General features: G+C 41.5%; 1 protein-coding gene and 1 long non-coding RNA gene across 4 annotated transcripts; one reads left to right on the top strand and one right to left on the bottom strand.

Annotated features, from left to right (window-relative positions):
• The first annotated feature begins 1,033 nt into the window (after nucleotides 1–1,033).
• Nucleotides 1,034–18,602, top strand: LOC105536542. The gene is made up of 4 exons (XR_001005607.1): nucleotides 1,034–1,129; nucleotides 2,238–2,315; nucleotides 16,326–16,462; nucleotides 17,339–18,602. It is a non-coding gene; the product is annotated as an uncharacterized LOC105536542 (long non-coding RNA).
• On the bottom strand, nucleotides 9,549–20,708 carry TAGAP (T-cell activation RhoGTPase activating protein). 3 transcript variants are annotated; one of them, XM_011975933.1, is made up of 10 exons: nucleotides 20,435–20,708; nucleotides 19,662–19,746; nucleotides 19,520–19,573; nucleotides 19,130–19,196; nucleotides 17,619–17,785; nucleotides 16,761–16,922; nucleotides 16,130–16,239; nucleotides 14,191–14,386; nucleotides 13,175–13,289; nucleotides 9,549–12,202 (listed from the first exon to the last, which is right to left on the bottom strand). In XM_011975933.1, the coding sequence occupies exons 2-10, from the start codon at nucleotides 19,686–19,688 to the stop codon at nucleotides 10,905–10,907; spliced, it is 2,196 nt and encodes a 731-aa protein (XP_011831323.1). In that variant the 5' UTR covers nucleotides 19,689–19,746; nucleotides 20,435–20,708; the 3' UTR covers nucleotides 9,549–10,904. The 3 variants fall into 3 exon arrangements, with proteins under 3 accessions (XP_011831323.1, XP_011831324.1, XP_011831325.1); XM_011975934.1 differs by having other exon boundaries at nucleotides 19,662–19,742; nucleotides 20,435–20,577; XM_011975935.1 differs by lacking the exon at nucleotides 17,619–17,785.
• Nucleotides 20,709–26,973: the final 6,265 nt, after the last annotated feature.

Raw genomic sequence — 26,973 nt, 5'->3', positions numbered from 1 at the left:
ACATCCAGGTGTTTCCATACATCCTCCGAAATCTAGGCAGAGGCTCCCAAGTTTCAACTCTTGCCCTTTGCTTACCCACAGGCCCAATACTACAGGGAAGCCATCAAGACTTGGAGCTTACACCGTCTGAAGCAATGGCCCAAGCTGTACTGTGGCCCCTTTTAGCCATGACTGAAACTGGAGTGGCTGGGATTCAGGGCACCATGTCCCAAGGCTGCACAGAATAGTAAGGCCCTGGGCCTGGCCCACAGAACCTTTTCTCCCTCCTAGGCCTCTGGGCCTGTAATAGGAGGGGCTGCTATGAAGGTCTCTGAAATGTCTTAGAGGCATTTTCCCCATTGTCTTGGCTATTAACATTTTGCTCCTTTTTACTTATGTAAATTTCTGCAGCTGGCTTGAATTACTTCCCAGAAAATAGGTTTTTCTTTTCTACTACATGGCAGGCTGAAAATTTTCCAAGCTTTTATACTCTGCTTCCCTTTTAAATGTAAGTTTCAATATTAGACCACCTTTTTTGCGAACGCATATGAGCATATGCTGTTAGAAGCAGCCAGGTCACTTCTTGAATGGTTAGCTGCTTTGAAATTTCTTCCACCAGATACTTTAATCTCTCTCAAGTTCAAATTTCACAGATCCCTAGAGCAGGGGCACAATACCAGCAGTCTTTTTGCTGAAGCATAGCAAGAATGACCTTTACTCCAGTTTCCAGTAAGTTCCTCATCTCCATCTAAGACCTCCTTAGCCTGGACTTCATTGTCTGTATCTCACTATCAGTATTTTGGTAAAAGTCATTCAACAAGTCTCTAGGAAGTTCCAAACTTTCCCTTATCTTCCTGTCTTCTTCTGAGCCTTCCAAACTGTTCCAACCTCTACCCATCCAAAGCTGCTTCCACAGTTTCAGGTATCTTTTGTAGCAATGCCCCACTTCTCTGATACCAATTTCCTGTATTAGTCCATTCTCATACTGCTATAAAGAACTATCTGAGACTGGGCAATCTATGAAGAAAAGAGGTTTAATTGACTCACAGTTCTGCAGGCTGTACAGAAGACATGGCTGGGGAGGCCTCAGAAAACTTACAATCATGGCAGACGGTGAAGGGGAAGCCAGCACATCTTTACATGATGGCAGGTAAGAGAGAGTGAAAGGGGAAGTGCTACACACTTTTAAACAAGCAGATCTCATGAGAATTCCATCATAAGACAGCAGTAGGGAGATGGTACTAAACCATTAGAAACCACCCCCACGATCCAATCACCTCCCTCCAGGCCCCACCTCCAACACTCAGGGTCACAATTCAACATGAGATTTGGGTGGGGACACAGAGCCAAACGACATCAAGTAATAAGTAAATATGTCAAAGTATATAAAATTAAAATACAAAAATCAATTCTGTTTTCTTTTTAAAATTTTACAGACAGGGTCTTGCTCTGTTTACCCAGGCTGGAGTGCAGTGGCACAATTATAGCTCACTGCAGCCTCAAACTCCTTGCTCAAGTGATCCTCCCACCTCAGCCTCCTAAGTATCTGAGGCTACAGGCATGTGCCACCACATCCAGCTTATTTTTTATTTTTGTCAAGATGGGGGTCTCACTCTATTGAGCAAGCTGGTCTTGAACTCCTGGCCTCAAGTGATCCTCCTGCCTCAGCCTCACAAAGGATGAGATTTCAGACATGAGCCACTGTGCCTGGCCAATTCTATTCTTATATTTTAGCAGCAACCACTGGAAAATGAATTGAAAAACAATTTCATTTATAATAGGTTCAAAAATATTTAGCAGTACATTTAATAACATGTACACAGGTGTATATCTACATTTAGATGTACACATTTAGTTATACACCTGTTACACATAACAGATGTACACATCAGCATAGTGTATTATTAAACTTTTAGATTTTTGCTTATCTCATGGGAGAAAGTGTCTTCGTGTAGTTTAGTTTTTTTAAAAAAATGAGTGTATCTTTTCAAAAGTTAAAGAACCATTTGCTTTTTTTTTTTTTTTTTTTTTTTTTAAACATATTTTAAAATAGAGAGGGGGTCTCACTATGTTGCTCAGGCTGGTCTCTTAACTTCTGGGCTCAAGCTATCTGCCCACCTCAGCCTTCTAAAGTGCTGGGACGACAGGCATGAGCCACCATGCCCAGTTCCATTTGCTTTTCTTTTTCTATGTATTGGCTGTTCATATCCCTTGCACATTTGTTACTGAGTTTTGTCCTTTCCTTTATCTTTTTACAGGAACTTTAAAAGTTAGCCCCAAGAATGAAATTGTGTCCTTTGCCAAAACATGGATGGAGCTAGAGGCCATTATCCTAAGTGAATTAATGCAGGAACAGAAAGCCAAATACTGCATGTTCTCACTGATAAGTGGGAGCTAAACTATGGGTTCAAAAAGGCATGCAGAGTGGTACTGTGGACATTGGAGACTCAGAATGGGGGAGGTTAGGAGGGAGGTAAGGGATGAAAAAGTACCTATTGGGTACAATGTACACTACTTGGGGTGACGATGGGTCCACTAAAATCCCAGATTTAACCACTGTACAATTCATCCATGTAACCAAAACCCACCTGTACCCCTAAAGCTATTAAAATAAATAAAACCAAATTAGCTCTGTTTCTGTTAGATGAGATGCAAATATTTTCCCAAGTTTGTCCTTTGTCTTTTGACTTTGTTTATGGTGTTTCACTCATGCAGATGTTTTTGATTTTTATGTTTTTAACTTGTCATTATTTTCTTTCATGTCTTCTGGATTTTAAGTCATGTTCTCAAGGCTTTCCCACTCTGATATTATAAATGATTTTTTCCTCATTTCTCTTAGAACTTTGATTCGTTCACTTCCCACATTTAACCTTCCACCTATCCAGAATTTCCCCTAGCATAAATTGATATGGTCCCAATGTTTCTTTTTTTTCCTCCCCAAATGGCCACTCATTTATACCAACACCATTTATTGAATCGTCTTTATAGTCCCCACTGATTTGAAATGCCAGCTTTGCATACCAAAGTCCTGTATGCATTTGCCTCTGTTCTGTTCAGTAGATCTGTTCAAGCTCCAGTTCCCAAAAGTGTTGAGTGTCGCTTAAAATCTAGAAGGGCTGGTTTCTAGTTTTCCATCATTGCTCCTCTTTTCTAGAGTCTTCTGTCGTATTAGGGCTTACTGCTTTTTTAATATGATTTGTGGATTCAGTTTTCTTTAGTTCTAGTGAGCAACAAAAACAACCAAAAAAATAAAAAATAAAAAAATGCTTCCTTTTTTTTTTTTAAATAAAGATCACCTTAAATTTAAAAATTAACTTAGGACAACTTGACATATTTTATGATTTTTATGTTACTCTCCAAAGAGATAATAAGTGGTTCTGTTTATTCAACTCTACTTCTTTGTCCTGCAGGAACATTTTGTTTCCTTATTAAGTCTGATACTGTCTTTTGGTCTGAGACAGACATATTTTAGAAAATTGTGTTCATTGATTCCTATCTTATTAAAGACTGGTTTTGCTAACTGTATTTCTATCTATTTGTTGTGAACGTACTTGGGACCTTTTCTTCCGTTATATTTTCTGGCTGTTAGTATGCACAGAGGCTTGTGATTTCCGTGTATTTATTTTATACCTTGATTGCTGAATGTGTTTTATTTCTAGTAATTTTTGTTTTTAGTTGGTTCTCATGAATTTTCCAGATATCCAATTATATAATTTGTAAATAGTCATAGCCTTGCCTCCTCTCTAACAATTTTTGTTTCTCCGATTTCTTTCTCTTGTCTGGTAGCTTTAGATAGTACCACCAGAGTGTGTTAGATAATAAAAGGATATAGTGCCAATCAGACTTTTTTCTGACTTCAAGGGAACTTCTAGTGTTTCCTTATTAAGTCTGATATTGCCTTTTGGTCTGAGATAGACATATTTTTTTAAAAAAATTATGTTCATTCATTTCTGTTTTATTAAATATATTTTTTTAAAAGACCTCAAAAGCCCAGGTGCAGTGGCTCACACCTGCAATCTCAGCACTTTGGGAGGCTGAGATGGGAGGATCACGTGAGGCCAGGAGTTCAAGACCAGCCTGGTCAACATAGTGGAACCCTATCTGTATTATTTTTAAAAACATAATAAATAAATAAAAACCTCATAATGGAGATTAAATTTTGATAGGGCTTGTCTTACTATCTATAAATCTAGTCATATTACTTTCCCTTTAACTTATTAGTATGATATATTAATAATTCCTCCATCAAGTCATATTTGCATTTGGGAATAAATGTCACTTGGTCATCATATATTCTGTTGGATAATTTATAATTTTTACATCAACATTTGTAAGACTGATCTGTAATTTTCCTTTATGTGTATATGAAATTGTTACTGGGTTTTGGTAGCAGTGCTATAGTTGCTTTATCAAAATAATTTAAAATTTTTTTTTCTTTTTCATAGTCTAGGTAGTTTAAATGGCACTGGAATGATCTGTTTTTTAAATATTTGGGAGAAATCCCTGTGAAACCGACTGGACTTAGGGAATTAGGGAGAGTGGTTGGCTAGTTTCTTTGTTTCATCTATGAAATAAATCTGCTTAAGATTTTTCTCTTTTTTGTCATCAGGTTGGTAAATGATATCTTCCTAGAAAAATGATAATCTCATTCATATTTCAAATATAGTTGCATAGCATATTCAAATATATTAGTATAATATATAATACCTATTAATATAATGTATAATATAATATTATATGTTATAATATATAGTACTTCAAATATATTTGCATAGAATATTCAAATATATTTGTGAAGTTGTCTTTTGTTTCTTCTAATTTTCTGTAGTTATTGTCCCATTAGCATTTCTCATGTTGTATGTTTTTAATTTCTCCCTTTTCCTTGCTTAGATTAAGCAGGAATTTGTTTTATTTATTTTTTCAGAGAGTCAGCTTTGGTTGTATTTATCAGTTTTATTCTTTTTCTGTTTTCTAAATTATTAATTTCAACTTTATTATTTCCTTTCCTAACTCCATGAGTGGTATGCTGAATTCATTCATTTTTACTTTTGTTTATTAATATAATCATATGAGGATGTGAATTTTCATCTGAACACCACTGTAGCTATATCTCAGATTCTTAGTGTTAATATATATAATTAGCTGTTGTCATAATTGTGATTTATGGTAGAAAGCCACTAGAGAGTTAAGAAAATTAGTAAATTTGCTTACTTAGGGTGGGCCTAAATTAAGAAGGGTCTTGAATGATAGATGGTAGGCAGAGGACTTTAGACTCAATAAAAACAGTGTTAAGAAGCCATTGAAAATCCTTGCTTAGGAAACTAACAAGATACGTGTTGTTTGGAAAGATGAACAGCCCGTATAGCAGCAGTTACCTTATCTACTGCTTTGTCTTTTTCAAAACAAATGTTGGATAGGAAATGCCCTTTTCAGCAAAGATGGAAAAATGACATCTAACTATTTACTTCTCAAAGATATTGCCAGATCTTGTAAGTGAATATCCAGCTGGAACCTTCCACAATTGTTCTGAACGTTGTACTTACACTTGTTTGAAATCTTTAAGGTTCCTTTAAATGGGAAGTATATCCTAAAGTAATGAGACCACGCAGCACTCATTCATTTCTACTACGTATTTTGTGTTATTATCACTCACTTGGAATCTACCTTTGCTGTCAAAGGTGTCTTATTCTCTACTAGATTGTTAACTCCTTATACAAATATAATATTTTTATATTGTAGGAGGGCAGTTAATATTTGTTACTAATTTATTTTACTTAAAACTGTTGTATAATTATAAAATTCTCACAGTGAGCATACAAATAATTGAAATACTCTTGAGATTATCTGCCTTATCTTTTTATTATTCCTAATTATATGGAACATTTTCAATGGTCTCATTATATTAAGTAGATAATCTACTTTATCCTGCCTTTTTAATCATTAGAGCAACTAAATTTGGATGTGTTTCATTGTACCGACGATCTCTTTTATTTGACTTTTGTGTCAAGGCCTTCCACAGTATCCATCTGCTTCTAGTTTCTTACTGATTTTGCTGGGAGAGGCAATTGGCTATAAAAACTGTATCCTTAGGTTCCTCTGCTGGTAAGAGTAGCCATGTACTGGCCAGGCGCAGTGGCTCATGCCTGTAATCCTAGCTCTTTGGGAGACTAAGGTGGGCGGATTGCCTGAGCTCAGGAGTTCATGACCAGCCTGGGCAACACAGTGAAACCCCGTCTCTACTAAAATACAAAAAATTAGCTGGGTGTGGCGGCATGCACCTGTACTCCCAACTACTTGGGAAGCTGAGGCAGGAGAATTGCTTGAGTCCGGGAGGCAGAGGTTGCAGTGAGCCGAGATCATGCCACCGCACTCCAGCTTGGGCGACAGAGGGAGACTCAAAAAAAAAAAAAAAAAAAGAGAAGCCACGTACTAAGTTCTGGCCTCTGGGATGGAGGTAGAGGTTATTGAGCAGAAAGTTCCCGCTTAGGATCTGGAAGGAAAGGTTAGGGGAAGAGGATCATGTTCCCAGAAAGGATGGTAGACTAGAAAGCTTGAAGTTGTGAACTAGACTGGCTACATAATTTGCAGGGCCCAGTGCAAAGTGGACATGCAGGACTGCAGTTCTCAATTATTAATACTCTAAAAATGCCAATAGCAGAGAATTACCCTAGCATTGGGTCCACAGGTCATAGCCCCATGACTGGCTCTGAGTGTGAAGGAACCCGGGGCCGGAGGAGGCCATGATCCCAGCCCTGGACTGCCAGTCTGTTCTTTTCATAGGGCGCACAAACCTCCTTCTTATTTAAGCATCTGTTGTCTGGGTTTTCTGTTACATGTGTTCCATAACTGATGCAGGTTATCATTACCCTTATCTGATAGATGGAGAAACTGGAGCTTAGACAGGTTTAGTGCCCTGTGCATGGGAGCAGATTTTAGAGTATTCACAGACTCAGGTTCCGTGAATTTGAATTTGGGTCGTATATTCATTCAACACGTTGTCTTTCTTTTTCCACGGAGATGTTAACATTCTGCATTTCCTGTTTCTGGCCAGATTTTGCATTCCGCAAGTTTGCTTGTTTCACAATGCCCACCTCTTTGTAGCCTATAGTAGGAGGAAGCACTTCATCCCATTTGTTTTTCCTCATTTACATTTAGTTTTTACTCTGGAGTGAACATAATGCAGAAGTTCAGTCCACATTTAAAATATTGCTAAAAAGTGATTCACTTCCAATTCTAGCAAAATGTTTATCCCTCTGATTCCTTAGTAATTCTCTTTTTTCAGAGGAAGAGTTGAGATTACATAATGTAATTAAAAAAGAACTGGAAACATGGAAGATCGCATCTGATGTGAGTTTCTGTCTGTTTAACCTTTCAAGAGGGAAGCGTGTATTGGCGATTTTTCCAGTGAGATCACAATCAGAAGAATTTATCTGTCAATATATTCTTTTAATTTAGGATAAACCTAAGGATAAACAGTGTTCGTAGCTCTTCGCACATTCTGTCTATGGCCATGGGATGCGCTATGGCCATTAACTATTATTTGTTTTATTAGTGCTAAAAACCATAGCTGCGACTTCAGCTTCCAAGGGATACCAGTGTAACAGAGGTGTTGTATTTGTTGCGTTCAAGTTCTCGTGCAATCTTAGTTTTGCTAAGCTCCCACAAAAGTGCCTAACCTTGGTTAACTCCCACAAGTCAACATTTCTGGAACAAGTTTTAATTTCTTTCAGTCCTCAGTAGTGCTGGTGTGTGGGTGGGGGCACGGTGCACAGTGTGTCAGCACAGATAATCCGTGTATCATGCGTCATCCACCTCTCCCCCTCTTTACCGGAGGAGAGAGCATCTCCCAGGGAATCAGAACTGAATTTAAGTTTAGTCTCCTAGTTAGACCCTGACTTCCAACCCAGTTTTACTATACACTTTGCATTGGGGCGTCAGGTACATCTGTGATTTTCCCATTTGTCATTAGTGTGGGCCCTTAGGAAGTCAATAGAGGACAGAACTCTGGTGTTCCTGGATCCTTGACTAAGGCATCATTTTAATGCCATCTAAATCGCACTGTACACCCTTGCTCTCTGGTTATGGTGAAATATTAAAAAGTATTGGCATATTGAAGGTGTCATTCAGTAGTATTTTGAAAAACTTGGTGTTACGGGTTGAACTGTCTTGCTGCCTCCAAATTCATATGTTGAAGTCCTAATCCCCAACATCTCAGAATGTGACTATATTTGGAGAGAAGCCCTTTACAGAGGTAAAATGAGGTCATTAGGATGGGTCCTAATCCAGTGTAACTGGTGTCCTTAGAAGAAGGGGAAATTTGGAGGCAGACTCACGTAGAGGGAAGACGATGTGAAGAGACACAGGGAGGAGGCCATCTGTGCTAAGGAGAGAGCCCTGGAACCTCTTCTCCCTCACAGCCCCGGAGGGAACCACCCCTGCTGAAACCTGGACCTTAGACCTCTGGATTTCAGAACTGTGAGACATACATTTCTGTGGTCTGAGCCACCCCATCTATGGGACTTTCTACAGCAGCCCTCAAGAACTAATATACTTGGGAGCCAGGTTGGGGAAACCTTTTGAAAGGCAGACAGACTCTGTAGGTAGGAGTGGGGCTACCACGCCGTGCAATATTTGAAATAGTCAACTGTGACTGAGTGCACTGTTCAAAGACTAACAACAACATTTGCTTGGGCAGGGAGCTCCTGAACGTTCATCAGCACAATGTGCTATTCATGTGTGTAGAGGACTTCGGTTTCATTCCACTTTTTAAAAATAAGAAAATTTGGGTAGGGTTTTCGTGACCTGAGTGAGCAGGGTCACACGGAGATCAGGTGAGTGGTAAAGTTGGAATACATTTGTGGCTTCCTGGTTAGTAGTCTTAGTGGTCTATTGATGGGAATCCTCTGATTCTCAATGAGAAGTGGTTATTGTTAGAGGCAGAGGATTTTTTTTCAGTACTAAAATACTTAGTGCAGTGCCTGGCACATGGTAGATGCTAAAATTGTAACTATTGCTATTAGTGACCAACTCTGGAAAAGGACTGCTTAATTTAGCAGTCAGTTGAGCTCTGCCCCCATGAAATTTATATATTATTGGTGCTTAATAAAGTATTTTTATTTTTATTTTATTTATTTATTATTTTAATTTTTTGAGACCAAGTCTCACTCTGTCACCCCAACGGAAGTACAGTGGCATGATCTCGGCTCACTGCAACCTCTGCCTTCCGGATTTAAGTGATTCTCCTGCCTCAGCCTCCCAAGTAGCTGGGACTACAGGTGCCCACCACCACACCTGGCTATGTTTTGTATTTTTAGTAGAGATGGGGTTTCACCATGTTGGCCAGGCTGGTCTCAAACTCCCGATCTCAAATGATCTGTCCACCTCGGCCTCCCAAAGTGCTGGGATTACAGGCATGAGCCACCACGCCTGGCCCATCAATAAAGTATTTTTAATATTAGGTCTGAGTGTGCTGCCTTGAGCAGTCTATTTACAACATTATTAACGTTGCACAACATTATTGATAAATCATCTCTGAAAAGACTCAACACAACATATTTCTATAGCAAATGAGAAGCATGTATGATATTTTCTTTTAAAAAGTTGATGAAATAAGGAAAATTGAAGTCCAGTATCTCAAAGATACTGGATAAATATCTTAATAATTGAGCAGTAAAGTTCTAATACATTACAAACATTTTACCATTATGTTTGCCAATCATTAAGCAAAGTGAGCATCATAAGAATGAGATGAGATGAGATGTAAAATTACTGGAAAGTTTAATTCGCTAGAAATGAGAAATTTTACATTTATTATATTATCCTTTATTTGTGTACTAAATTTTTCTGGCAGAATGACTGGTTGCTGAAAAAGAAAATGGCTTAAAGTAGGTACTTTTTTATGGTTTTGCAAATTCTGGAGAACAGAGACTGCTTCTTCCTAAACAAGATCTCCAGTCTTGCTGTTAGTCTAGAATAGTGAATATATATTCAATAAATGCTTGTTGAGTGAACCAATATGTGAATGATTTTCTCGGTGGATTTCTATTAATCGAGGGAAAGGAGATAACATGTCAATAAAAAAATGAACATTTTTACTTTCAAATAAGGAAGGCAATTTATTGTAGTGAAATTACATTGAAGTTTTATATATGACCCCCAATGCATATAAAATCATTTACCTCCACACTATAGGATAGGACATCATGAATTACAAAGAAACTCAAAGTGCTGTAGATGAGTTAATATTGATATAATACATTTTCATTAATTTACCCAAATTTAATTGGATGATTGAAAGGACAGGTTGAAGTGTTTTTCATGATTTTTGCTATGACCTCTGCTTTTGCTGGAGTTTTTAATGCCTTTGATGGCTCCAGACGCTCAGCTCTGTTCCTTGCAGTCTGTTTCTTTCATCTATGGTGGTGATTAGTTATTGCAAGGCTGCTTATATGGAGTAATATATAGTTTACTCTGGTATAGAGTAAACTTATCGGGGGTTTAAACACTTCTCCCTAAATGGAGTTTGTGGAAAATGTGAAAATTGGCATGACATTTGAGGCCACATTATAAAAGCAAAGATAATTTTCAAACACTAGCCAAGAGAAAAGTGCCCCAGGAAGCAAGGAACAGCAATGTACTTCACTGCAAATCCACAAACGTATGCAGGGATTATTAGACATTCTTTGCACCTAACACCTTATCTATAATACATTTTATACATTTGTTACATATTGCACAAATCCGGGTACACACAGACTATCTGATGCACCATGGCCATGGTGTAGCTATCCTCACTGAGGAGGGCTTTGCACAGCGTTCTAAAGGAGCTTATTCAAGACCTTTTAAAATCACAATCTAAAGGCAGTTCTTTACAAGTCTCATATTTACAGATAGCACAAGCTATGGCATGGCGTATGGCCTCCCTCCTAAATATACGATTCTTTGGCATGTTGGAACTGGTCAGCCTCAAAGACCGGCTGGCTACATCGTCGCATGAGACAGTCCCGCTTATTCCTCTGCACGGACTCGGAGACGGTCCTTAGCCGGAGGAGTTCAGGTCTCCCTGGGCCAGACACATGCCCCAGAGAGTCCCAAGAAGCATGGACAGTTCTGCTCTGTTTCCATCGCTCAGGCAGGGGAGAGAGTCCGTGGCCAGGGAGTGGCTCTTTGCTGTCCCTGTGTCTTGAGTCTCCTGTGTGGTGAGCAGGCGGAAGAGGGGGTAGGAGGGAGTCCACCTCCAGCATCCTCGCCCTCATGCTCCCCACGGTCATGCTCCCCACGGTCTGGCTCCCGTAGGCCGCGAGTCGGGCTGCCGGGCCCTGCATGGCCTCTTCATAAGAGGGTGGGCTTCCAGGCCTCTCCCAGTCAGCTCCCTGGAACACATCATCCACCGAGAGGGCGTGGGGTCTCAGGCAGAAGGCGCGGGTTGTTTGATTGTGGGTTTCAGACCCATTTTCCTGCACGATTCGGCCGGCAAGCTGGCTTTCCTTTCTGACACCCCTTGGGACGTGGTCCCTGGTAAAGTCTTGCGATTTCCCAGACCCTGCGCTGAGGTTTTTGGTCAGCACTTTTTTGTGAGGGGCAAAGGAGAAAGACATGGAGTGCTTTTTAATTTCTCTGCTGGGCTTGCCTTTTTCTGTCTTTGTGGTGAAAGACTGATGTCTGCTGAAGAAATTTCTTTTGGGACTGGAAGGAGAAGCCACGGGTGAGCTGTCAGAGGACGCGTCCAGCGAGCTGCTGGAGAAGGCTTTGGGAACCAGTGCCCTTGGGAGCACCGAACCCGGGGTCAAGTTCTTGATCTTCAGGTCCACCGGCCTCTTGGTTTTGCCTTGCACTGCAGGGAAGACCTCCTCTGGAAATGGGTCTTCAGCCTCCTCCCTTTCCAAACGAGAGCCTACCCGGGGCACGGGGAAGTCCCCTTCACTCTTTGTTAGTGTTTGGTTTGTCACCCGGCTCTCAAGGCACTCCTGGGAGGACGGCATGCTGGGCTCTGAGTACCTCCTATCGGGCTGTGCGAGGGAGCTTTTCAGCCTGGCCACGGTGCTCACAATGGGCTCTGGGCTGACCTCTTGGGCATCCTGTGGGCCCCCACTATCAAAGCCAGCAGCTGTGGCCATGGGCACCTGGGGCTGCCTGCTGGGAGAGCTGATGCCACTGCTGCTGTTGGATTCCACATCAGGATCGTTGCTGTCGTAGGCTGAGTCATTCTGCAGGGTCGACACATCTGGGGGAAGTCAAGGAGCAGTTGAACATTTGTTTGGGTTTATTTATTTATTTGTATTTGTATTTTTTTTTTTTTTTTGAGACAGAGTCTTGCTTTGTTGCCCAGGCTGGAGTGCAGTGATGTGGTCTCGGCTCACTGCAACCTCCTCCTCCTGGGTTCAAGCAATTCTCCTGCCTCAGCCTCCAGAATAGCTGGGATTACAGGCGCCCGTCACCATGCCTGGCTGTTTTTTCTATTTTTAGTAGAGAGGGGGTTTCATCATGTTAGCTAGGCTGGTTTCGAACTCCTGATCTCAGGTGATATGCTTACTTTGGCCTCACAAAGTGCTAGGATTACAGGCGTGAGCCACTACGCATGGCCATTCAGGTGCTTTTAGAAATGAACTTTGCTACAGTTTGCCCTGCTCATACCAATCAGGGTACTAGGTGATTTATTAGCAGAACTACTTAGGGGCTTGATATGACAAGAGATGTACCATATGAAAAGTTTGTTTCTTTCTGAATTTATTTTGAGATCAGAAGGAAAATAGGGAAAGGAAATGAGTAAAGGAGAGAGGAAGGAGAGAAAGAGAGGAGAGAATAAGAAAAGAGAGAACAGCATTTCACTGCAAATTTATTGACCTTAATTTTTAAAACCGCTCCTTTTACTGGACCCATTTCCATTGTAATGGAGTCATATGCCATGAAGTGGAAACAAAAGTTTCTCACCCAACTCCAGGGCTAACGGTGACTTAGTGAAATCAGCAGTGATTTGCGATGAACACTGGGAAGGGGCAAAGACTATCTGCGGTCTGAGAGGTGCTGCAGGAAAAGCCCGGAGCAGGGTTTTCATGTTTAATGGACTGGAGTCTAGTCTGACTTGGGGATTTGTGAAGGTAACTTCTACCTCATACATCAGAGATGCTTTACATGACGGGCAGCCTGGCATGAACTTTTCCCTACAATCGTAATCAAATGATAGCACATTCCATACCTGAACTGTCAGTGTGCTCCAGGGAGTCAACAGAAGTGATACTGGAATGTACTGGAATGTTCTCCCCAAATATTTCAAAGCAGTTATCAATGAGGAATTCCACCAGTGTCTTCACCTGTGAGGAAAAGTAAGCAATTTGTCAGCTTGAAGACTTTTTTTTTTTTTTTTTTTTTTTTTTTTTTTTTTTTAGGGAGGTGAGGAAGAATGGGGACACAGTGGAGTCACATGCCAAAATGAGAATTTGAGATCTTTATGTGTCTGAAAAGAGCATACAGAAATTTGGTAACAATCAGATACTTTTTATTTTTGTGAGACAGGCTCTCACTCTGTCACCAGGCTGGAGTGCAGTGGCGCGATCTCGGCTCACTGCAACCTCCACCTCCTGGGCTCAACTGATTCTCCTGCCTCCGCCTTCCGAGTAGCTGGGACTACAGGCATGTGCCACCAGGCCTGGCTAATTTTTTCTATTTTTAGTGGAGACGGGATTTTGTCATGTTGTCCAGGCTGGTCTCAAACTCCTGAGCTCAGGCAATTCACCTGCCTCGGCCTCCCAAAGTGCTGAGATTACAGACCTGAGCCACCATGCCAACAATCATATACATTAAAGTTAGATACTCCTTGGTGTTTTGAGACATGCATTTAAATTTAAGAACATACAAAAAATTAAAGTATTAATAACATTTTCATTTAAGTAAGTAGTTTCTCAGATTGATAGACGGATAGACTGTGTCGTACAAACCACAAAAACAAAAGGGCTTTTTTTATATCAGGACAGAGTGATGTAAACACTTGCAGCACTCATCTGTGTCACAGACGACAGAAGACACAGATTTATGCAGTTTCATTAGATACATGTATCTGAGGGAGTGGACCTATGACAAAAGCATTTTGCATTTTATATTTTCACTGTGATGCTGACTCAGTTGGAGACATTCAGAAGCATTTTATTGCCTGCATTTGGCAAAGAGATGCTGAGATCATAAGTTGGGGATTTCTCATCAGTAAGCAGAACAAACCTTGTTGTTCAGGTCCTTCTGGGCTTCAAATGACAGACACTGGTCATTCTCCAGGGTGAGCATGTTGGGTCCAATGCAGATGGCCAGGTTGCTGGAGTCCATCCTGTTGACCTCAGAGTTCTTGCTGATGAGGTGTAGCACATAGACCAAGTGCTTGAGCAGCAGGAGGTTGGGCCGGGGGAGCTTATCTGCAACCCTGAAATAAAGTGAAGGGATGTTAGTTTTCAAAAAGGCTAATGGTCTTCAGTGTAGCAAGCTGAGAGTTTCTGCCGAAACCAGACTTCCTTTAAAATGAGGAAGGTGCATTTTCACAAGTAATATTGTGAAATGCTCATTCAGACACTTCCAGTGGCAACTGACACAGAGTGAGGCTGGTTAACCGCAAGGTCTTGAGGAGCTAAGAAACTGGCCTTTATAATTGGGACACGAATAATTCAGCCCTTTATTATTTATACAGAGCTTAAATTATGAAGCCAATCTGCATTAAAGACCAGAATTTGCATTTATATTTAGAAAATAGTTTTGTTGAGTAATCATTTAGCCATGTAGAATTTCTTTCTGTTTCTAACACGGCTAGACTGGTTTTCTTGCCTTAAAACAAAAACAAATTATAATCACCAAATGAAGACGACACCTTTTTACAACATTCTGAGAAATCTTTATGAAGACTAAATCAGTTTCTTTCTTTTTTTTTTTTTTTGAGACGGAGTCTCTCTTTGTCGCCCAGGCTGGAGTGCAGTGTCCTGATCTCAGCTCACTGCAAGCTCCACCTCCTGGGTTTATGCCATTCTCCTGCCTCAGCCTCCCAAGTAGCTGGGACTATAGGCGCCTGCCACCTCACCCGGCTAGTTTTTTGTATGTTTTTTTTTTTTTTTTTTTTAGTAGAGACGAGGTTTCACCGTGTTAGCCAGGATGGTCTCAATCTCCTGACCTCGTGATCCACCTGTCTTGGCCTCCCAAAGTGCTGGGATTACAGGCCTGAGCCACCGCGCCCAGCCGACTAAATCAGTTTCTAAGGGCATATTCATAATAAGGCAGCACTTCAATCACAACATTGTTCCTAATGATAAGAAATTAGACTTCTTAAAGTCTCTTTTTCAAAAAATGAAGTGGTGATTCTTTTCATTTCTCAGAAGAAGGAATTGTTATAAAAATGCTTTATGTCTAGGTGGAAACTCATGGTGATAATCTTAGAATATTCATTTTGGGGCAGACATTTTAATGTCTTCACTTCTATACATATGTCATTGAAAATATTTAGCCATGTGGGACAATTATAACATATAGATAGACTTTCATAGGATGTGATAACCGTGCTGACATTTCAAAGCTTGGGTTTTAGAATTCTCTAATCACTAACAGATCACACTTTCCATTGCATATGTTATTATTTTTACTCTCACTGGAATTTGTTATTATATAGTTTTCCTTTTGGTTAATTATAAGAGGATTAAATATGCTATGAAATTTTATGAACAAAACAACCGTCCCCCACCCCATTGCCTGGCTGCATCCTGAGGGATGTTTTATGGGAGAACTGTTGCCTTGCATGACACCAGTCAATGTAGCTTAAAGATAACCCCAAACTCCTACACTTTGCTGGCAAGCCTGTGTTACAGTTTTCAGGTCTGATTTTATCTCACACTTTTTTGAACAGCTTACATTTTCAGACTTCCCTACCTCTTGGGATTTGTGAGGATTGAAATTCACTTCCTACGTTTTGAAGAAATATTTCCTTTCATTTGGCTAAAATTAAACTTCAAAAGTCCAGGGCACCCTCTGGTTTTTATTCTGGGAGTGGACAAGCAATTCCACTCAGATTCCCTAAACATCACAATTCTCGTGAAACAGGGATCATGAAGCTTTTACAAAGTTGTGTAAAGAATCAGAAGACGGAGGTGATGCGGCCTGGCAATCACTGATGACTTTGATGACTTACTGTTTCAGGGCCTCGATTCTGTCCTCCTCGTCCTGCATCTCAAGAGTGCCCATCCACTCCTCAAAGAGGTCGCTTGAAAGTAGCTTCCGGGGGATACTTCTGAGGAAGTCCTGGGGGATGAGAGCGGGCTATTGGCCTATTGGTACTGTATGATGTCCCATGTCCTCGTTTTCACCTGGTTTTCATTCCATCACAGGGTGCTCTATGCTTAGCCCATCATAGATTGTGCCCCTTCATTCCTGCATTTGATTAATCCAGGGAACCCTCTCTGCAACACCCTTGGCCTCTCTGCGACTTTCTAACATCAAGCAGAGTCAGAGGCACCATCCCCAGGTGGGTGTGTTCTGAGGGGCCACTGGATTTTGGCATGTGGATTCTGCCATGGAACAATCAAATTGCCCGTTGTTGGCAAAGTTTTGAGAGAGCAGAATACATTGCTTTCTGTTGGAATCTGAGGTCACAGAAACAGAGGTGCTTACCAAATAAATAAATAAAGGGCTTAATGAAAAAAATAAAACTCCAAGATCAGTGTACCTTGCTGTGTGGAGAGAAGAGCCTATTTCTTGCATCCTGAGAACGAGTGTGCCAGGGCCCCTTGGCAGGTTTTTTGGCGCAAGCGTGTTGAACTCACCTTAAAGACCACAGCGAGGAGGTGCACAGGGAGACTCTCCAGATCCACTGCATCCCCAGAGTTGAGCTCCTCCTTCAGCTCCTTGCGGGCTTTCTCGTTGGCTGCTCTCCTGAATATCCCTTCCGTTGAAGGGCCTTTAAGGCATAGAATAGTGAGAATGTCCTAAAGGAAACAGCAATAGGAACAGGAAAGGGTTACCCTTGGTTCGAAGATACACACTGTGCTGCTACTAATGCATGAAGATCTATGCTTAGACTGCAGAAAGAATTAAAATAATGTACATGAATAGTTTCTAACTTTACTTGTCATAAAATATCATCTCCCTAAAAGTTAGTTATATTCTCTAGTATACTGAGATAGTCTTACCAGGAATATTAATGTCAGATTTTGCTTCAGTTCAGTTGCTATCAATGGCCTTCCTCAACCCTGCTATTTTTCTAAGAGGAGGCAAATTGTGAAAGCTGTAATTTTGCACTTTCTAAAATCACTTTGGAGCTCTCTCCTTTCAAATACTTCCATATGAACATTGGATTTTGGATCACAAAGTCTATATTCTGTTTCCCCTTCAGACTTCTCAGAAGCTACAAATCTTCGGCATTCTTCACCCTGTGCAGTCAGAGAAATGGAGGGACCATAGCTCTGAGCTCATTGGCAAATACAACTAATTTCAATTTCTGGAATGGAAGCAGTCAGATATTCTTCTAACTGCGTGCGTATGTGGGAGTGCCATGTCGAAGAGTGGAAAATATGGAAGATCAGTCCCTACAAACTTCATAGGAGAATGACATTCAGATTTCCCCAGTATTTTGCATGTCCAGCTGAAAACTGAAGTAGGTTTATGAGAAAATGCATGCCTACCTGGATGGGTCTGGGGAGTGTGTCGCTGCCACCACAGATAATTGACAAGGGCTGATCAAATAGTGATGCTTTCAAGTCTGTCTCCAAAGCCCCAGAAAAATCTGATGCAGGGGACAGCCTTCTTATGAGAAAGGGCCAGGACAGCACCTTCTTTCTCTTCTTAACTTCTGCAGCCAAGAAAACAAGGCAGCGAGAAAAATTAGACTACAGTGTTAATACGCAAAGATCCAGGTAAGAAAATGGGTATCGTTGGCCACATAATGTGGTCGATAGTATATGCCATGTGAGAAAAATAATTTTGAAAACTTAAGAAAGCAAAGGGCGTGAATCTTAATCTAGAAAAACCAACCGATAAACAACCACACTGTTACCAGGGCAACCAGTTCCCTAAACAGCAACACCAGGGTTCCTCAGAGCCTCCACCTTTCCTGTTTTCACTCTTTCCAGTTGTTTGCTACAGAAAATTAGCAAAACCTAACTGTGCAGATCATAAACAACCATCTTAACCTACTGGCCTGAATAACTATAGAGGAAATTTCTGATATGAAATAGATTATTTTGATTTCCTCCTTTAATTGGCGAAGAAAACGAAACTTAAAAGGTGAGGAAGTGACTTGCTCAGTATCTCTTCGAAGGCACATAGCAGGGCCGGCTCCAACCCTTTGGAGCCTCGCAGGCACTGCATAGCCACTAGAGGGAGCTAACACCATTCTTCCTTCCGGGTGACTGGTCACCTGGGTTTTCCAGGTCGCTGCTTTAGGACAGAGGCAAATACGAATCGCGGCAGGAAGGTCTGAACCTACATCTGGCAACTGGAAATTATCAGCAAAATGTTATCAAGATATTCTGTCCTTCCGGAATCCACAAGATGTGTGTGCAATGGATATTGCAATCTCAAAAGTTTCCCTCTTTCTTTTCTTTTCCTTCCTTCCTTCTCCTTTTTTTTTTTTTAACTAATTATAAAGGCTATATTTTCTAAATGCATTGGCATATGTTTCTGTACATTTTAGATTGGCAAGTGGAAGCGTGATGAGAAAGAAGTGGCCTGTATGGTTCAGGAGAACTGGGTCAGGGTTGTGCTGTAATGAAATGCATTATGAAAAAAATTGAGAGCGAATGGTGGGTCCTTTGGGATTTGAGATCAGCAACAGTTGCTTCATAGGCTCTTGGATGCATTCTCCATAAGAGAAGGAAGAAAATGGAAAAGACGCTGTGTGTTTTCAAATGTGTGCATGCTAATTGTGGAAACATACATGGCCAGGAGACGGAACCGCATTAAAAACCCTTGGCAGAACTGGGGGATTCTCTGTGGAGAGGCTCTTTCCGCTCGCAGCACTCCCGGCTCTAGTGAGTTGGAGCACACCTGCCATTTAAGGGTTAATGTTCTGCGGTCTTTAACAGAACACTTATACAAAAAAATTCCTAGTAGAGTAAAAACGCTGTGGTTTTGCAAACCAAGAACGCTGGTTGTTAGCACTTACATAAAAGATCAGTATGTTTTCAAAACTCACCAATGAGCTGGCAAATACTGTCTTCACTCTCACATGATGCCAACAGGGGATGTTCCTTGATGTCACCCTAAAAACATTTTTATTTCAGTTAAATATAGTGACTGAAGAAACCTATCGAGTCTTTCCCCGCAAAACACACATACAACATTTTATTCATATTAAAAATGAAGTCAATAGAGTGCATTGATGTTTTTTTTCTAGCTTCTAGAGGCAATATTAAAGTCTCGATTGTCATCAGATAAGATCCTAATTAATGTGTTTAATTTACTACATGTGTGATGTTAATTTACTACTCTGATAATTAATATTCAACCCAAATAATATTCAATAAAACAAAGTTTTCCACCTTCTCACAGTACAGATAAAAAGTTTCAAAAATTGCTTTCTTACCTCTGATTGACATTCGATTAGCGTCTCCATATTACTGGCATTTAGTGTTTTTGACTAAAAGAGAAAAAATAAAATTAGGTAAATATCTTTTGGCCCTTGCCTCTAGGAAACGCGAATTAATAAATGTGAGAGTGTCACTCACAGCATTGTGGCTGCTTCTCAGCTTCATCAGTATTGGGACTGACTGTCCAGGAGTGAATTTCACTCCTGTGCGGCTGTGGCTCTGTCTACAACGAATCATATGGAAAGGAGTTAGGAGGAACACACAGTAGGTTGGCCACTTTCAGCACCACTTTGCCAAAGCACAGAGTTTGAAACTATTTATTTATTTATTTATTTTTCTATTTTACTACTTTTTCAATTGCCTTTACTTTGGAAAAAAAACTATTACATAGACAAGTTTTCATTTAAAGTCAGTTCTGTGTTACCAGATGTCATATGTTGTTAAGAACAGCATCTGAACACAATTATTTCTAAATTATTTAAGCCAACTATCTTTACCATTCTAAACGTTGTCACCAATTTATTCCATTCCCATCAAGAGATAATTTGGATATCAATTACATTAACATTTTAAATTAACATTAACATTAACTTTTTGGGGGGAGTCCTCACTACATGCCAGCTATCGTAGTAGGTGCTTTGCATGGATTTTCTCATCTAATCCAAAAAGGAAAAAAAAAATGTATCTCCAGGATGCTGCAATAGTAAACATGAAACAAAGACAACATTTATAGAATCCCTACACCAAAAAGGTGCAGCCTTCACGTTGAAGCAAAGCTTTCTTTGTCCTGAGACTTTATAAAGTGAGTGTATATTCCACGGGCTAGCTGTTTTCTGTTGCCTGTGATCTGAGTGACCTGTGACTGGCGAGGCAGCCTGCAATTTCTAGGCGTGTTAATATATAGTACTTACCCTCGGAGGGTCTCTAGCCAGAGTTCTTTTACATCCGGTGAGCTGTAAAGAATGGGAGAAAGAGCATGACACTCTGCTGCTTCTAGTCCACTGGGAGAGAGGGAGACTGAGCCGGTCTCCCTTCACATGCTCTGCATTATAAGCGAGGGGGCGGGCAGGTGGAAATTCAGAATATTACAGAGACCGGAAAGAACATCATGGGCTGTCACACAGACGAAGCCAGCCAGACACTGGAGAGCTCTCACTTCCTCATTCCTTTTAGGGCAGCTCTGTCTTTTTTTTTTCTCCTCCACTTCAAAGTAAAAAATCTGTAAACTACTAGGAGTGGAAAAGATGACATTCAGCCCATAGGTGAAGGCTCTGATTAATGTCATAGGTGGGATGTGTGAACAAGAAATTGTGTTATTCTGTGCATAAACATCACTTTATTTTCTAAAGTGGTAATTTCAAGTGCCTTTTTTTGCATCCTGTTTGGGTGCTGTTCCCCCTCCCACGTGCCATCCGCTCTGTCCACCAGCACCACACGTTGATTAGCATCCCTGGATGTGGGACACTGTTACAGAACCAGAAAGAAACCCAAGACAGTCCCTTCCTTGAGGAACAATCACCATCCAAAGCCACGTTAGTTTCCTTTGGAAGTAGGAAGAAAACTCCCTCGAGTCAGTTGTCAATACAGTAACCCCCTTCTCCTTTCTGTAACTCCTGGTCAAAAGTATTGATACTTAATTTACAGTCAGAGCAGATGTTGTTCTGACATGGAAGGAAAACAAAAATTCCTTTGATCAGACCAATTTAAAATAGGAAAGAGATGGTGAATTTCATTTGTGGATCACTCCTTCTGCATAAGAGAATTTCTGATCTTTTCTATAGATCAAGGGCAATATATGAAACCACTCAAATGCCTCAGCATGAGAATGGATGCATAAGTTGTGATCCATTCACATAGAGAATGAATGTTATATAGCACTGACAATGAACAGCCTATCACTAGAGCCAACAATATGGTTGGATCTCACAATATGACGTTGAGCCAAAGAAGCCAGACTTGAATTAATTAATGCAAAGCACAAAACTAGCAAAAGTCGTCTGTGCTGTTGGAAGCAAGAGTAGCAGTTTCCCAGAGGGGCTGGTAGTGACTTCCAGGGGCCAGCGGGGGTTTGGTGATTGTCCATTCTTGATCTGGGTGGTGCTAGGCTTATGTGCACACTTTCCTATTTATGTTAGTTTTCAATAAAAAGTTTTAAAATAACTTGGCTTCATTCATCATCAGCATCTTTCATTTTAAGACTTTTCCAGGCCGGGCGCGGTGGCTCACACCTGTAATCCCAGCACTTTGGGAGGCTGAGGTGGGCGGATCATGAGGTCAGGAGATGGAGACCATCCTGGCTAACACGGTGAAACCCCGTCTCTACTAAAAATGCAAAAAATTAGCCAGGCGTGGTGGCGGGCACCTGTAGTCCCAGCTACTTGGGAGGCTGAGGCAGGAGAATGGCGTGAACCCGGGAGGTGGAGCTTGCAGTGAGCCGAGATCGAGCCACTGCACTCCAGCCTGGGCGACTGAGCGAGACTCCGTCTCAAATAAAAAAAAAAAGACTTTTCCATATTGTCACTTCTATTGTCATTTTACTGAAAGGAGGTGATATGGGGGCAGACTTTGGGAAACTGAAGCACAGAGAGGTAGAAATTTGCTCTGTAACTCAGCGGCTCAGTGGGGACCTAGGGACAGATCCTGGTTTTCAGACTTCCAGCTGGACGCTCCCTCACTTAAAGCCACCACAGTGCCAGAGTTCACCCAGTGTTCCCAGGGCAGCTGTAGAGGCCCCCGCTCTTTCAGCATCCCTCTCCTGCCTTTATAAACCTCCAAAGTGGACTCACGGATTTTTTTAATTGAAAAAGGGCATTTACGCTGTGCCCAGCCTAGTGCCAGGTATATAGTAGGTACTAAATAAATAATGTACCTGAATGTATACATTTCCTTATAAAATAGTCAAAATAGAGTATTACTATAATATTCTATATATCATACTATATTGTGATATCTATTCATCGTTGATATGTATTTTCTAAACTTTTTTTTTCTGACAAGTGGACTTTTTAATTTTTGTAAGAAACTTAATGTACTTACTGTTCTTTCTTTCTTTCTTTTTTCGAGACGGAGTTTCGCTCTTGTCACCCAGGCTGTAGTGCAATGGCATGATCTCAGCTCACTGCAACCTCTGCCTCCCGGGTTCAAGTGATTCTCCTGTCTTAGCCTTCCAAGTAGCTGGGATTACAGGCACATGCCACCATGCTTGGCTAGTTTTTGTATTTTTAGTAGAGGTGGGGTTTCGCCATGTTGGTTGGGCTGGTCTGGAAATCCTGATCTCAGGTGATCCACCCACCTTGGCCTCCCAAAGTGCTGGGATTACAGGTGTGAGCCACTGTGCCTGGCCAAATTGTCTCTTTAAGATTGTTCTTGACGGCCTCTAGTGCTACAGGCATTGCCACTCCTGAGAAAGCCACTCCCTCATCAGGTGAAGGCTCCTGGTTATGGAAAAATGGAGCCCACCTTCCAAAAGTTTCCATCTTAAATCCCAGTTCTATCCTGGGAGATACAACTTTCAGATTCCTCTACCATTTCAGATTCATCTACCATTTCAGATTCATCTACCATTCATTCATTTCAGATTCATCTACCATTACCATTCATTCATTTCAGATTCATCTACCATTACCCCCAAAACACCAAACAATGAAATGACTTCAGTGCTGGCATCATCCCAGTGGTTCATGTTCTTTTTACAAACCATCTATCTTGGCATCTGTCACTAGCTCTGCATCTACCATTCTAAGAGTGGGGGAAGGTGAGTCTTACTGAAAACCTGCATATGCGCTAGCTATTTTTAAAGACTTTATCTCATGTAATTAGCAACACAGCACTCTGAAGTATGTCCTCCTCCCTGTTTTATAGGTGAGACAACTGGGACTCCCCGGGGTCAGTTAACTTGCCCACGGTCACTCAGCCGTGTTTAAGCCTTGGTCCTACGTTTAGATCCTAAGTCCAGAGCTCTCTGTATACTTCCACTCAGAGATAACCCTTCAAATGGATCATTTAGAAACAGAGACAAGATGTTGAGACCTCGTATATCAACTTATATCTGAATAACCCAGGTAGATTTTTATGGGGAGTGCTTACCTAGCAGAGAGTTAGATTTAGGGCAAGCTCCTGAAACTTCAGAATTTCCTTTTGTCAGTTTCATTAATAATAATAAATAAACACAATTTACATCTTTTTTTTTTTTTTCTTTGAGACGGAGTTTCACTCTTGTCACCCAGGCTAGAGTGCAATGGCGAGATTGCTGCTCACTATAATCTCTGCCTCCTGGGTTCAAGCGATTCTCCTGCCTCAGCCTCCTGAGTAGCTGGGATTACAGGCATGTGCAACCATGCCCAGCTAATTTTCAGTAGAGATGGGATTTCACCATGTTGGCCAGGCTGGTCTCGAACTCCTGACCTCAGGTGATCCACCTGCCTTGGCCTCCCAAAGTGCTGGGATTGCAGGTGTGAGCCACTGGGCCCAGCCTCAGCATCTTTTAAAAATACGTAAGATGAATGGTTTGATGACCTGCAGAAATGGTTACATTGACGAACTTTCCTTTTCCTTCTGGGACCTACCATGCCTAGTTAAGCAACCAGGGAAGGTGCCGAACTATCTAGGATGAAAAGTTAGTAGCAAATACGGCAACAGAAAAGAGTTAGGGCCCCTACATTTTTTAAAGCAGAAATATGTTTTGGCTCTTCTTATTGACCCAACTGATGGTGGGAAAACCCAGAAGCAGGTGCCATCCTTTGGGGTCCCTGGGAGATTTTGACAGTCAACATCTAATGAATAGGTACATTTTGTGACTGAAGGAAAGCCATCATTGTTGGCTGGTGCTGGTGGGGGACTGAGGAGGCGTTCTGCTTCATGACTGTGGCCCCACCTGCATATGGCCTCTACTATGCAAAGAGTTGTGGAGGGCAGGTGCTGCACCCTCACCTCTGAAAATCTTACAGTAATTTGATTGCATTTTTCCGAACACTAGGAGAAACATTTGTAAATACAGTGCAAAATTTGGAAGCAGTCATGTCAAAAGTTAGAAAAAAAGATGGAAATGTCAGTTTCACTTTTTCCATATTCTTGTCTCCCACACATCTCTTTGAAAAGCAAGCTCACATCACCCTGCATGGTAAGAGTCTTCAGAATGTGGAAAGGAACTTCAATGGCTTTTGCTGGGTTGGACTGAAGGAAACCCCGGTGAAACCCACATCTGTAAAGATGCTTCTCACGGTGGGACTTTCATCGCTTGGGTCCTGGTCACAATCAATTTTTCTGCAAAGAACTGGCTTTGCTTTTCTTGTGTTGAGTCTCTAGGGACAGTGAGTTCCGTTCTGGGGACTGTGACTTCTATGCTGTGTACATGTGTGCTTTGGAGGGTTACTGGAAGCACCATCGTTCCTTCCCATACTTCCAGGCTCAGTTACCACTTCAGTCTGGACTGTTGTGAACCAGAATATGGAAGTCATTTTCCCCACATTGTTTACCCAGCTTGCCTGGGAAACACCAACTGGAGAATCAGAGTCTGGCTCTTCATTTTGAACTCACTTTCCCTTTCTTTTCCTGGGACCACCCAGTGATTCAGAGTCCTGCATTCTGTAATGAGATTAATGTCAACAGTTTCCTGCATTGAAGATTATTTTCCCAAAGAGTTCACAATTTCCTTCAGGACTTCTCCATCACCCCAGTGTCTGGCTACCTAATGATTGATTAATAGGTTGATCTTCTAGAAAGCTCAAATTACAATTTCTTTTTTTAAAAAAGGGCAATCCAGCCTTTTCTCTGATTATCCCTCCTCCCCATTTCCCACTTGTCATATGTTTTAGCCACACAGGCTATTGTTATTCCCTAAAAGTGTGCTTCTGAGTCTCCAGGCCTTTGATAAATTGTTCCGTCCTCCTGGAATGCCGTTCACCCCATCTGCCTTTTGAAATTCTGCCCTTCCCTCGGAATCTAGCCCAAGTCCCATCTCCTCTAAGAAGGGATTTTTCTAGATTGAATTAAACTCCCTTCCCTGGCCCTGCATAGTGGCCACACCCAGTAGACTGTGAGTCTCCAGAAAGCAGGGACACATTTTCATCTTTCATTCTTACGAGTGCCTGGCCTCCTATTTTGCACACAGTAGGCATTTGCTATACTTTAATTACTACTAAAATTGTGTGATAAAATACAACATTTAAATCTCACCATACATTTGCTGGTATTGCAACTCGTCACTCAGACTTTTTGTCACTTAGCCTCTTTGACTGTTTCGTTTCATAGAGAAAGACTACCTCTTTGTCACGCTGTAACAGTGACCGTTGTTGCAGAATTTGATTGAACTGGGGACATGCTCTCCTCGGACACACCACCGGCTTACGTCAATACCAATGTTGAGGGATTCGACACATGGACTTTCTAGCTCTGTGGTGAGTTAGGATGTCTCTCTTTAGGTGGACTTGAGTGGCAGCTTCTGTCAGTGAATCTGTCAGGAGGGCGTGACCACACCTGTCCAGCTCTCACCTCCAAGGACCAAAGCCTTACCAGTGTTCTCACCTTAGACTCCCTAGTTCTGTCTGCTCTGGGAAGTGTGAACACGAACATCCCCAGAGCCATGCTCCTCAGTGTCTGGAGGCAGAGGAGGACTTCGCGTAAAGGACTCAGCGGGCTGGGGAGTCGGTGCTCACTTCGAATGACGGTCTTGGATTCACTAATCTGCAAAGTACCCAACCTGCAGAGTCTTTCATGCGGTGACTTTGGTTATAGCGAATTAGCAATAAAACTCCTTGTCTGCCTCTCCTCTAAGAAACTTCTAGGAAAGTCTGTGGGTGGGGAAGATATACCTGGAAGAGAGGTTCTCACCTCTCCGCAGGCCCCGGGCTCACAGATGCAGGCGAGGACTCGGTCTCAGCTACAGTAAATCCAGTTCAGTCCTTTAAGGTCATTTTTTATTTTTTATTTTTTATTTTTATTTTTTTCCCAGCAGGAAAAGGGCTGCCTTCTAGGGAACTTCTCAGAGGTTTGCTGGGACCCTGGCATCCCTGAAATAATGTCAAGCATCATTGCATCTTGCAAAATAATTTGCTGTCTCCACAAATGCCTGCATTTCTGCAGCGGTGGAAGCAGACATTTCAGATTTGCTCCCTCAGATCTTTGCAATTATGAATTTATCTTTGTGTTGGAATACAAAATAGGCTCAGCATAAAGTAATATTTGAAGAACTCTGTGTTTTCAAAAGCTGGCTTGAAAACTAAGAAAGTCTCAAACAAAATGTTCTTTTTAAACTGCCTTCTCCACTTATTGAGATCAAGATGAAGACTTAAAAATAAGACCTCCTGAGATTAGGTGATTAGAAGCTGTATGGCTGATGACACAAACTGCTATGGAACCCAGGCATGGCCTCACCTTAGCTGCATTATCACTGCTATGGGACACAGGCATGGCCTCACCTTAGCTGCATTATCACTGCTATGGGACACAGGCA

Source organism: Mandrillus leucophaeus, unplaced genomic scaffold (genome assembly GCF_000951045.1).
Source record: "Mandrillus leucophaeus isolate KB7577 unplaced genomic scaffold, Mleu.le_1.0 Scaffold160, whole genome shotgun sequence".
In the NCBI taxonomy this organism is placed as follows: Eukaryota; Metazoa; Chordata; class Mammalia; order Primates; family Cercopithecidae; genus Mandrillus; species Mandrillus leucophaeus.
This window is presented reverse-complemented; position numbering and strand designations above follow the sequence as displayed.